At 47.7% G+C, this 13,460-nt stretch overlaps 1 protein-coding gene across 3 annotated transcripts in view; it reads right to left on the bottom strand.

Moving 5' to 3' along the window:
• slc19a1 (solute carrier family 19 member 1) overlaps positions 1-13,460 on the bottom strand; it is a 67,843-nt gene that overhangs the window by 19,106 nt on the left and 35,277 nt on the right. For all 3 annotated transcript variants that reach the window (XM_038787675.1, XM_038787679.1, XM_038787668.1), the window contains exons 3-4: positions 6,439-6,609; positions 755-947 (exon numbers count right to left, since the gene is read on the bottom strand). In XM_038787675.1, coding sequence (XP_038643603.1) covers positions 755-947; positions 6,439-6,609 — 364 coding nt within the window. The remainder of the gene's footprint in view (positions 1-754; positions 948-6,438; positions 6,610-13,460) is intronic.

The following is a 13,460-nucleotide window of genomic DNA, read 5'->3' as shown; positions in this document are numbered from 1 at the left end:
CCTTCCCCCAGAACACAATCCCCTCCCGCCCAGACAGATCCTGCTCCCTCCCACCTAGACTGAGGCCACTCTCCCCCCCCCCGCTCCCTCCCAGTCTGACCCCACTCCCCCCATCGCAGATGGATTTCCACTCTCTCTCTCCTTCCCTCCTGTCAGACTGACCCCAGTTGCTCCTCCCAGAAATGTACTCCCTCCCAAACTGACCCTCTTCTGGCCCATCCCTACTCTATCCAACGGACCCCCATTCCCTGAATTTTTACACTTACCTGCTCCCTGTAAATTGTCTCTTTAAACCTCCCATTTAATAATAAACTTGATTATTATTACTACAAGTAGGCTTACATTAACACTGCAATGAAATTACTGTGAAAAGCCCCTAGTCGCCACACTCCGGCACCTGTTCAGATACACAAAAGGGAGAATTCAGAATGTCCAATTCACCAAACAAGCAAGTCTTTCGGGACTTGTGGGAGGAAACTGGAGCACCCGGAGGAAACCCACACAGACACGGGGAGAACGTGTAGAGTCCGCACAGACAGTGACCCAAGCCAGGGATTGAACCTGGGACCCTGGTACTGTGCTAACCACTGTGCTACGGCAAAGAAAGGTTGCGTGGCTTAACCTCTCTGCACCCCAGTTAGTCCACGACAATCATCCCGGCTGCACGCTTCGCTGCTCCTCTCTCACCAATCCAATTTTCCTCCTCCCCTTTCAGCCAACACATTGTGGGAGGAGAGTCACGAGTAATGCTCACATTGCTATGGGAACCAGGAGTTGGTGGCTGCTCCGGAACAGGACGAAGCCAACATAGCAGACCCAGATGTTGGTGGTGGTGTTCATGAGGAAGAGAAGTCCAGCCTGTAGCGCCGTGATGAGAAAAATCACCAGCTCTGCCCACAGCGACCACTGCAACTTGACGTGCCCCGCAGAGAAAGAAGCAATAGCACCTGGCAACAAGACAAAGACAAGACAAATTAAAACGCAGGGGACCACTGGATTGGATGAGGATCAGACAGTAGCACCCGAGTGTGGTACAATTGCAGATCCTGAGCCACCAACAGTAGAATAAAAAAGGTTTTTATTTTCCAAGTCAAGGGCTTTTTCCCCTCAGTGAATAAAAACAGCTGAGGGGAGATCAAATAGAGATCCAAATTATGAATGAGTTGGACATCAATGTATTTATTCACAGGATGTGGGTGTCCCCAGCTAGCCCAGCATTAATTGCCCATTCCTAATTGCCCTTAAGGTGGTGGTGAGCTGCATTCTTGAAGTGCTGCAGTCCCTGTGGTGTACCTACATCCACTGTGCTGTTAGAGAGGAAGTTCCAGAATTCTGTCCCCGTGACAGTGAAGTCGGTATGCTTCCAAGCCAGGATGATGAGTGACTTGGAGGGGAGCTTGCAGGTGATGATGTTCCCATGCTGTCCTTGTCCTTCTAGATAGTAGTGCTCATGGATTTGGTAGGTGCTATCGAAGGAGCCTTGGGAAAGTTGCTTCAGTGCATCTTGCAGATGGTACACACAGCTGCTATTGTACGTCAGTGGTGGAGGGGGTAAACTTTATTTGGATGAGATGTCAGTCACGCGAGCTGCTTTGCCCTGTTGAGTTTCTTGAGTGTTGCTGCACTCATTCAGGCAAGTGGAGAGTATGCCATCACACTCCTGACTCGTGCCTTGTAGATGGTGGACAGGCTTTTTTTTGGGGGGGGGGGGGGGGGGGGGGGGGGGGTCAGGAGGAGAGTTACTCACCACAGAATTCCCAGCCTCTGACCTGCTGCTGTAGCCACAGTATTTATATAGCTGGTGTCCTGTAGAGTAGTCACCCATTCTGCATTTGGTCTCCCCAGAGCATTGGAGACCACGGTGTGAGCAGCGACTAAAGTAATACCTGCAAATTGCTGCTTCATCTGGAAGGAGTGTTTGGAGCTTTGGGCAGGTGTTACACCGCCTGTGATTGCATGGGGAGCGTTTAGGTCCTTTAGCTTGCAGATTTGTGCTGCAGCTAAATATACAGAAATTTGGTTATTTTTGAGTTTTATCCGTCAGGATACAACCTTACAGCTGAAGGATGTCATAATAACATTTTAATCAGTGATGGCCTTTGGTGGGAAGTGTGCAATAAGATCTGGAGCTTTTCTTGTCTAACTTGTAGAGAAGGTCAATTGTCTCGACCCAGGGAAAGAAAATACCGTTATCCGTTTTGATTTCTTGGTCTAATTGAAAGAAATTGGGGTTTCGAGCAATACATTTAGGATATTGGAAACCAGGTGACAGGATCCAAACTGGTTGGGCTGAATGCCTGTGGTCGCTACAATTTCTGTATTAAAAATAATGAAAATCCAGAGAGTAAATTGCTGATGCAGTCGCTGTGCGTAGATGCTGGTCTGTGGCTCAGGATGGTTAGCACTCCCAGCTCAGGTGTCATAGAACATAGAACAGTACAGCACAGAACAGGCCCTTCGGCCCTCGATGTTGTGCCGAGCAATGATCACCCTACTTAAACCCACGTAACCCGTATACCCGTAACCCAACAATCCCCCCATTAACCTTACACTATGGGCAATTTAGCATGGCCAATCCACCTAACCCGCACATCTTTGGACTGTGGGAGGAAACCGGAGCACCCGGAGGAAACCCACGCACACACGGGGAGGACGTGCAGACTCCACACAGACAGTGACCCTGCCGGGAATCGAACCTGGGACCCTGGAGCTGTGAAGCATTGACGCTAACCACCATGCTACCGTGAGGCCCCCCAGTAGGTCAGTAGGTTGTGGGCCCAAATCACACGCCAGAGACTGATGCACCCATCATGGAACTGAGCGAGAGCCAAGCTGTTGATGGGGGACATTGATCGGATAGGACTATAAACCACCGTGTCACCTGGGCTAACCGGATTCCCACTGCACTATATTGAAGCAGAGCTGGGGCATTCTGTCTGGTGTCCTGGTTGACCTTCAACACACGAATCAGCATCACAACAAACCGGTGATCTGGTCCTCCATCTCGCTGCTGCCTGTGGGAGCTTGCTTTGTAGAAATTGGTTGCCCAGTTTCTTGCATGACTAAAGTACAAGATTACTTCATTTGACTGCAAAACACTTTTGGACATGCCGTGGTTGTCAAAGATGCTACATAAATACATTGATGGGGGATTTCAGGGTTGGCACAGAGCGGGCATCAGACAGCTGAGGGACCTGTTTATTGATGGGAGGTTTGCGAGCCTGGGGGAGTTGGAGGAGAAATTTGGGCTCCCCCCGGGGAACATGTTCAGGTATCTGCAGGTAAAGGCATTTGCTAGGCGGCAGGTGGAGGGATTCCCTTCGCTTCCCGCGAGGGGGGTGAGCGACAGGGTGCTTTCGGGGGTCTGGGTCGGAGAGGGGAAGATATCTGATATCTACAAGGTTATGCAGGAGGCGGAGGAGGCATCAGTAGAGGAGCTGAAAACGAAGTGGGAGGGGGAACTGGGGGAACAGATCGAAGACGGGACATGGGCTGATGCCCTGGAGAGGGTTAATTCTTCCTCCTCGTGTGCGCGGCTTAGCCTCATCCAATTCAAGGTGCTGCACCGGGCCCACATGACTGGGACGAGGATGAGTAGGTTCTTTGGGGGTGAGGACAGGTGTGTCAGGTGCTCGGGGAGTCCAGCGAACCATGCCCATATGTTCTGGGCATGCCCGGCACTGGAGGAGTTCTGGAAGGGGGTGGCGAGGACGGTGTCGAGGGTGGTGGGATCCAGGGTCAAGCCAGGATGGGGACTCGCGATTTTTGGGGTTGGGGTGGAGCCGGGAGTGCAGGAGGCGAAAGAGGCCGGTGTGCTGGCCTTTGCGTCCCTAGTAGCCCGGCGAAGGATCTTGCTACAATGGAAGGATGCGAGGCCCCCAAGCGTGGAGACCTGGATCAATGACATGGCGGGTTTCATTAAGCTAGAGAAGGTCAAATTCGCCCTGAGAGGGTCGGTACAAGGGTTCTTTAGGCGGTGGGAGCCTTTTCTCGACTTTCTAGCTCAACGATAGGGTACGGGGACAGCAGCAGCAGCAACCCGGGGAGGGAAAAGGGGAGGGAAAAGGGGAGGGAAAAGGGGGGGGGGCCGACAATGACTATGTTTGTTTATTTAATTTTAATATTTTTTAAGTTCTTTTGTTGTTCATTAGGGTTGGGGGGGGTGGGGGGATGTGATACATGCGCCGATACGGTCTGGGGGTGTCACAGTTATTATGAGTTATTTTGTTGCATTTCATTGTTTGTCGTTATGTTTTATATTTTCTGTAAAAAATTCCAATAAAAATTATATAAAAAAAAAAAGATGCTACATAAATAAAACTCTAAATTCTGATGTGTGGGTAGAATGGGGTCAAACTGGACGATTTAGGATTTTAAAACTTTACCATTTTGAATCCTACGTGCTGAAAATCAGTACCATGGTGCCAAGGGCAGCTTGTTGAATTTGCTTTAGGGGTGTGGAGGGATCTGTTTACAGCTCTTGCTTTCAAACCTGGGCAGCCAAGATTAACAAGTGTCATTACTTCACAGCAACAGGTCTTGGTATCGGAGTACATGAGCATTCTTCCCTACCAGAGCATGTTATTCTAAGTCAATTGATGGTTTGGGGCAAGCATGTTTGTCTAAGAATTGGATTTCTTGGCCTTAACCGCCATGCTTGCACTGGCAGTATCAGTGAAGTAAACACCGTACTTTGGCAAAGTCATTCATCTGGACTGGTGTCAATCTCAAAGAGTTACAACACAGTCAGATTCAAACCTTCAGAATAAATAAACACGCTCCTCTCACTTCCAAGGTAGTAAAACGCTGGGAAAACATTACCCAAATACAAAGAAAGAAAGATAAGAGATTTTGCCTGTACTGCTGGCAACACAACGGGCTTCGATGGCAAGGGTACGGAAGTGGTGGATGGGTTTGCAAGCCCAAGAAACTCAATAGCTTAGTAAAAGGGAGAGGTGTGCGAGAAAGCAAGATTTGCATTTCTATAGCATCCTTCACATCCTGTTGACATCCCAAATGGAGTACCTTATGGACGTACAGTCGCTGTTGTAATATAGGAAATATGGCAACTAATTTGCATCCAGCAAGCTCCCACAAACAGCAACAAGAAAATCATATATCTAATTTTTAGTGATGAGGGATAGGACTTGACAATGGCAACCCCCCCCCCCCCCCCCCCCCCCCCCCCCAAAATGATGTTGTGGGATCTTTCGCAAGCTCTTTATATAATTTCATCTGTAAATAAATCTCACCGAGTGGCTTAGCCTGCATGGATCAGTATGGTGAGGGTTTATTTTCTACATTTGAGATGACAGCAGGACACGTATTCTCCAATAAACAATCAACCTCAACTTAAAATTAGTCATTAGATGGTTCCCTAACCAATTCATGTACCTGTCTACATAATATGGGACTCATTTCTACCACTACTTAGCTACTGTCTAACCGCAACCACATACAAATTGGGACACAACCTAAATGGCTCGGCTATATTCATTGGGCAATTAATCACAACCCTCGAGGATTTGGAGTAGAGAAGGTCAAGGGAGATTTAATTGTTGGGGATGTGCAGATTCTTTTTAAATATTGATCTGAAATGCACTGTGGCCGCAGATTCGATACTGGTGGTGTTGTGTTACAGTTCACTCAGAGTCCATGTCGCTGTGCAACATACGCCTTTCCATGCATCTTGTAGCCTGGAGCTATGGATAGTGATGGATAGTAGAAGCCTCAACATTTATTCCATCACATGGCTGACCAGGAATCTCTCCTGATTTTACCATCAGCCATTAGTGTGTTTGGAAGGATTTACAAGTTCATAATCAACCTGTTTGGCCACATTATGACCGCATCTTCCTTGACCATCAAGCCCTGGGATGTGACTCAAACCTGGAGCTTCTGGCTCAGAGTCAGGGATGCCACGGACTGCATCACAAGCTTCATGGTCACCATTACTAGCTTTATATTCCAGATTTTCACTAATTGAATTTAAATTCCACCAATTGCCATGGTGGGATTCAAACCCATGTCGACAGAGCATTAGCCAGGGTCTCTAGATTACTAGCTCAGGTGACATTACCACTACACCACCACCTCCCAGTGCACCAACTGCCTGACAAAGAGCTTCCAGCAGGTTCAATCGTAATTTGTAACAAAGGAATTGGATAAGTACTTGAGAAGGAGAAATGTGCAGGGCTCTGGGATAAGGAGAGGAAAGTGCGACTAATTGGCGAGCACAGACAGGAAGGGCCAAATGGGCTCTTTCTGCATTGCATGATACTCTATCAGAACTGTAGACTCTTGCTAGTCCCCAACATTCTTGCCATTATGGTATTGTGTTGGGTTATGCCATAGTCACTATAGGGTCGCCTGGACAGTAAACTCTCCTACCTCACACCTCATTCCCAAGGACTGAGTAGGGCATTTTCTTTTCCATACCTAGCAGTGTTGCAGCTGCATCCACACCTCCATTGTAGACGCCCCGGCTTTCCCTGGACGGGTGGATATTGTCCCACAGGATCTGCACATAGTAGACCACCAGGTAATAACCGGTGGAGTTAAAAACCCACCATAGAGACCACAACTTCAACCGTGGTGATCGGACCGTATCTGGAGAAAGAGAAAAGACAAAAGAAAAGTTAATGATTTGGGCAGCATGGTGGCACAGTGGTTAGCACCACTGCCTCAGTGCTAGAGACTCTAGTTCGATGCCAGCCTTCGGTGACTGACTGTGGAGTTTGCACATTCTCCCAGTGTCTGCATGGATTTCCTCCGGGTACTCCGGTTTCCATCCACAGTCCAAAGATGTGCAGGTTAGCTAGGGTTATTGGGATAGGATGGGGGAGTGCATCTAGGTAAGGTGCTCTTTCAGGGGGTCAGTGCAGGCTCAATGGGCCGAATGGCCTCCTTCTGCACTGTGGGGATTCTATGTTTTCTGTTCTAACTCCTGACCAGAGGCACATTTCGTAGAATCATAGAATCGCAGATTGGCCCATCGAGTATTTTGAGGGTTAGCCAGTGGCTCAATTTATAGCATTCATGCCTTTCAAGCCAGAAGGTAGTTGGTTCAAATCCCATTCCAGGTACTTGAGCCCATAATCCAAGCTACCTTACCTTACAGCACGGAGAGAAGGCTACACTGTTTCAGAAAAGTCACCTTTTCGGTGAAGCCATGGGTCCTCACGGATGGATATTTTGAAGAAGAGCAGGAGCGCTCACCCAGTGTCCCGGCCAATGTTTATTCCTCAATCAACATCACCAAAGACAGATCCAAAAGCAAAATACAATAGATGGTGGCAATTTTAAATTAAAAAAAGCCAATGCTGGAAACACTCAGCAAGTCTAGGAGCAGAGTTAATGGCCAAAACCTTCCATCCTTGTTTGCAGCTGGGATTTTCTGGTGCCGCTCAAAGTAAATGGAATTTTGGCTCGAATGCCAAATTTGCCCTTCTCACCCACAACGTGCCCTGCCACAGACCAGGGGATCCCAATCTTTCAGGCCTGTGATGTTTCAAACTGTAGTTTCTTTCCCACGGATGCTGCCAGACCAGCTGAGTATTTCCAGGATCGTCTGGTTTTTATGCGAAGATTCAGATTATCTGACCAGTATTGCATTGCTATTTGTGGAATCCTGTTGTGCATAAATATTGCCGTTTGCGTTTCTTACGCTGCCACAGTGCCTACAGTTTGGAAATACTTTCATTGGATTGAGCGTTTCAGGAAATCCCGAGGCTGAGTGGTGCTACCAAAATGATAAGCTATTATTTCATTCAAATTCTGGACAAATTCCTTTGGCATGGCAGGCTGCAAATGCAGGCGGAGGGGCCTGGGAACAGCATTGTCAACCAGGCTCACAGCTAAAAGCAGCTGTCGGTTGCAAAGGCCAGGTCCAAATCTGCCGAACCCTGAACAAAGCGCAAAAGCAGCTCATGGGCGCCACCTGTAGCACAGCTCCCTGACCGGCAGTTCCCTTTCCCAAATCGAGATACCAGGATGAAAGGTCAAAGTTCGTCATGTAGGATACTGCCAACATGAGTGTAGAAGAGCAGACAAAGGTAAACCAGTTGGCGAGTAGGAGATGCAGAACCAGGGTGCACAAGGGTGGAAAAGTCTCATGGAGACCAGGAGATCCACCTTGGCAGGGGGGGCAATAAGGCTTGCCGAACCTCCAGGGATTGACCTCCCCGACACCACTTTGAGCAAAACCTGGACTAACATCACAGGGAGATGAAAAAATAAAATCCTCTTCTTTGTTTGCATTGAGCACTATTGTTCATTTGTTAACAAAATTTGGGGGGCGGGGGCGGGGGGGGGGGGGGGGGGGGGGCGGTTGGGCAGAGAGACAAGAATGGTTCAATCTCAGGTAACCAAAGGTCAATTCGCTTTCCAATTGGTGGAGGTAGATGATATGGCAGCCAGGATGTAGCTACCATCCACCCAATCCCAGAAGGAAAAATAAACAGGTCTGACCAGTATTCCGATTTCCCTGTTTTACTACATTTTCCTTCTGGGTGGTAGAGGCAGTTATTGGTCATGGGATGAAACCAGAGAAGAAATCATGAGTCGGGGGGCTGGGATCTGTAAGTGTATTTGGGGGGGGGGGGGGGGGGGGGGGGGGCGCATGGCCATTGGCTGGAAAGTTACTGGCATGAGGAAATGGAGAGGCTGACTGCAAAAACAGGATCATCAACACTTAAATGTAATATTTCAAACTTCCAATACAACATCTCAAGAATGTTACAAGGGCTTCTGAAAGACAGGCTGCATAGACTTGGGCTTGTATTCCCTCGAGTTACTGGGCGATTTAATTGAAATGATTGAAGGATTCACTAGGACAGAGAGAATAACTATTTCCTCTTGGGTAGGTGGGGGTAGTCCACCCAGTCTGTTCATGGTTGTTGTCAGGAAGCAGTTCCTCACACAGAGAGGAGTGGAAATCTGGATGCTGTCAGTCAAATCAAAATAGAGATCAATAGTTGAGGGTATCAAGGCATATGGAACCAAGGAGGGTATATGGAGTTTAAGATCCAGATCAGCAATGTGTAAGAGGATATAAGAGCTGAATGGTTCCTCTGGAGTGTTGGAGAAATGTTCTGTGCCATTATCACAATACAGTAAACGGCACAAAGCAAATTCAAGGACAAAAGAGGTTGATGCACTCAAATCTGGTTTGAGATGGGGGAGGTTAACAGTTTCCTCCCCCTTGACTTTTAAAGCAACAGAGATTTGAGGAACAGGCAAATCATCTCTTTCCTCCCAGAGAGTGGTAGCCTTTTAGGATGTGTGTCCCCAGAGAGTCATGTGACCTAATTGGCCAATGGGGCCAGAGCATGCTACCACTGGGGGCGGAGCATAGATCCTTGAAACATGGCAGCTTTTATCTCACTCTCTGAACAGAAGTTTCTTACTTTAATAAATCGCTCATTTGTTAATCCATCTGGTGGTCACCCAGCTGTCAGGATATTACGTTGGCGAAAAGGATCCACCGGATGGCCTTCCTGCTGTTAGGAAAATCTGGAGAGTAGACCATGTGCGAAAACTTCTCCATCGAAGCAAACTTGTATCACGGTCCGTAAGTGACTATGCTCCTTTTTGGTAAACTAGAACGATTCAACCCTGATATAGAGCAATGAGTGCTATACTCTGTTAGTTTTCAAGGCAAATGAAAGCGGGGGTGGAGGAAAACCAGTGGATAATTCTGTTAATGGCCTGTGGGGCTCCCACTTAACATCTCCAAAACATTCAAGAAGTTGGTGAAGTTAGTCATTACCACCCAAAGCCCTCGATGATAAATGCAGTGTTACAATTTCAAATCGACAATAAGGACCCCAGGGTAGACGATCGCAGTGTTCATGGTGCACCTAAAACACAGAGTCGAATAATGAGAGTTTGGGTTTGCACTCAACAACATGTTGCCCAGGCTATGGAAAGTGCTGCGAGGGGGTGATGGAGTTACAGAGCTTGCAAGCAGTGGAGGTCCACCAGGTTTGGCAGAAGTGGTTAGCTCTGCTGCCTCACAGCACCGAGGACCCAGGTTCCATTCCGGCACCGGGATACTGTCTTGTGTGGAGTTTGCACATTCTCCCAGTGTCTGCGTGGGTTTCACCCCCACATCCCAAAGATGTGCAGGGTAGTTGGATTGGCCACGCTAAATTGCCCCTTAATTGGAAAAATGAAGAATTGGATACTTTAAATTAAAAAAATTTTTTTTTTTTTTAAAGTCGCTGGCGGCCATGGCATTAAGGATGAAGGTGCAGAAAGTAATGAGCAAAGAGGTTCGGAGATGAGATACAAGGAATTTGGTCCGCAGACCAGGGGCTATAAAGAATGCTATTGGTGTTGGGAAGATCATCCCCAGGAAAAGTGTAGATTCAGGGAAGTGCAGGGGGTGGGGGTAACGTTGCTGAGCTTGTCAAACTACTACTGGGCCACTAATATTGCAATGGTTAGAAAACGGGTGGTGGAGGAACGGTCAGTTTGGGGCAGATAGAGGCGGCCTTGTGTAAGGGCACAAGTTTGAGGGCACTGTTGTTGGCATCCACTGTTGTTGGCATCCCTTCCGTTCTCGCCAGTCAGATACTGTATAAGACCCAATGTCAGCAGCATTTGGATTGGACGGCATGTCTTTGTGGGCGCTGATAGGTTTGTTCCAGTGGGATTGGATTTGAGGTTACGGGGGTGGTGACAGGTGGAGATAGAATATTTAGGGATGTGTTTATGGGAGGGCGGTTTGCAGGCCTGGAGGGAACATGTCAGTAGTTAAAGGGGAATGGGTTCAGGTATCTGCAGATTAGGGACTTCACGAGGAAGGAGGTGCCGTTGTTTCCGATGCTGCCTCCTCCGTTGCTGTAGGATAAACATCTGTCCGAGGATGAGATAGGGGAGGGCACAGTTGTGGATATATGAGGAGCTATTGAAGAGGGAGAGTGATCCCATAGAGGAGGTTAGGTGTGGTAGGAGGAGTTGGGTGGGATGTTGGAGCCAGAGTGTGGAGTGAAGCTCTGCGAAGGGTGAATGTGTCCACAATGTGGCCGAGATTAGGCCTCATCCAAGTTAAGGTGGTGCACAGGGCCCACACGACAGTGTCCAGGATGAGTCGGTTCTTTCCATGGGTGGAGGATAAGTGTGGAGGGAAGCCGGGGTTTGTTCCCTATTACTGTGGTTGGCTTTTGTACTTCTTGGTTATGTATATATTGAAAATGCCTTCAATAAAACGTTTTTCAAAGAATAAACAGAATCTGGTCAATGTGGCCAGTATCAATTGCAGCAACACTTCATGCACCCTTGGCAGTGGCCAGGTCAGTCACGGGTCAGACTATACATTCACTCGCTGGCCCATATATATTGTTGCTTATCGTTGACGCTCACTCCAAATGGTTGGAAATCCACAAAATGAAGTGCACAACCTCATTGGCAACTGTAGAGAAATTGCAACAGATACTATCCACCCACGAGGTTGCCCAAGGTTCTGGTCTCAAGATAACAGGATTGCTTTTACAAGCGAATAATTCCAACATTTTGTGAGGACTAATGACATTCGACATATTCAAACTGCCCCCCTACCAGCCTGCTTCACATGGACTGGGTGACAGAGCCATCCAGTCAGGGCCACCATGAAAACAGTCTTCAGCCCCTTGGAAATTCAGACTGGCCTGGTTCCTACTCACCTACCGTACTATGCCTCACGCCACCACAGGTGCCACACCCACCAAACTCCTAATGGGCAGGCGTATTAGACCGTGATTGGACCTTATATCTGCAAATTTGGCAGGGAGGGTGGAGACTAAACAAAACAAACAGAAAAGACACCACAGTGCAAAGAAAGTTGATAGAACACTTGTGTGGGTGATTTAATTTACATGAAGAATTTCAATGCTGACCCTTTGTGGGTCCCAGGAATGACCGTGACCAAATCAGGTGCAGTATCATACGAGATAGAAGTACAAATACGAAAAGGTTAAAAAAAAACACTTGGACCACTTAAGGAAAAAAAAAGAGAACCACACACTGAACTAGTGAGACAGCCTGGCCCCAGTAGACGTGCCAGCGAGATGGATGCAGATGGAAGTAATGCCACAGCAAGCTACCCGAGGATGAACCCAGTATTGTTTCAGGAACCCTGTATGGATCCACCTTCACCCATCAAGAGTCAGTGAGGGCCAAACATTAGTCACCTCTACCTGAAGCATCTGTAAGTGAACTGCATAAGAATTAAGAAGTCCCCTGACCAATTGACCCCGTGAGAGACTGTTTTGAGTACATTTTTGCAAATAGTTCCTGGATTATTTGGGAATGATAATCTGAGATTTAAAAGTGGGAGGGATATGGTAGCATACCCCTTTAAGGTAATTTGGGCATTCCGAATTCTCCCTCCGTGTACCCGAACAGGCGCCGGAGTGCGGCCACTAGGGGTTTTTCATAGGAACTTCATTGCAGTGTTAATGTAATGAAGACTCCAGACAGACAGTGACCAAAGGCTTGGATCCAGTTGGGATGCTGGATGTGCCATTGTGGGGGTTGTTTATGACATGTATAGAGTGTTTGCTTAAGTAGGGCTGATCTGGGGAAGTGGGGTGGGAGACGGGCTGGTGACAAAGATTATTATTATAAGGGGGCAGGTCCCCGAAGGATCATGTGACCTGATCGGCCAATGGGGCTGAGTGCAGATCCCCAGTCAGCTTCTAGTCTTGGAACATGGCAGCTTTCATCTCACTCTCTGTACATATTTAAACAAAACGTTTATTAACCAATCTGGTGGTCACCCAGTTAGGATATTACATGGAGTCATTGCCAAATCTAAGAGACCTTTTACAGGAACTTCATTGCAGTGTTAATGTAAGCCTACTTGTGACACTAATAAAGATTATCATTCAGCATCCCAACTGGATCCAAGCATTTCCCATTTCAGGATTAGGCCCATGATGTGGCACAGTGGTTAACACTGCTGCCTCACAGCGCCAGGACCCATGTTCAATCCCAGCCTTTGGTCACTGTCTGTCTGGAGTCTGCATGTACTCCCTGTGTCTACGTGGTTTTCCTCCGGGTGCTCCGGTTTCCTCCCACAGTCCAAAGATGTGCAGGTTAGGTGGATTGGCCATGATAAATTGCCCTTAGTGTCCAAAAGGTTAGGTGGGGTTCCTGGATTATGAGGTGGGGGTGTGAGGGCTCTTTTAGAGGGTCGGTGCAGACTCAACAGTCCGAATGGCCTCCTTCTGCACTGTAGTGATTCTATGTATACACAAAGAAAGAAACCAACAAGCTCACATTTATACAGCACCTTGCACAACCTCATGTCCCAAAGTGTTTACAGCCAATTAAGTACTCTTGAAATATATATTGTAATGTAGAAAACATGGCAGCCAATTTGTGCACAGCAGGATCCCACAAACAACAATAAGCTAATTATCAGATAATATATTATTTTGTAATGTTGATTGAGGAATAAATGTCAGCCAGGAAAC

This window comes from Scyliorhinus canicula, chromosome 2 (assembly GCF_902713615.1).
Source record: "Scyliorhinus canicula chromosome 2, sScyCan1.1, whole genome shotgun sequence".
NCBI lineage: Eukaryota > Metazoa > Chordata > Chondrichthyes > Carcharhiniformes > Scyliorhinidae > Scyliorhinus > Scyliorhinus canicula.
This window is presented reverse-complemented; position numbering and strand designations above follow the sequence as displayed.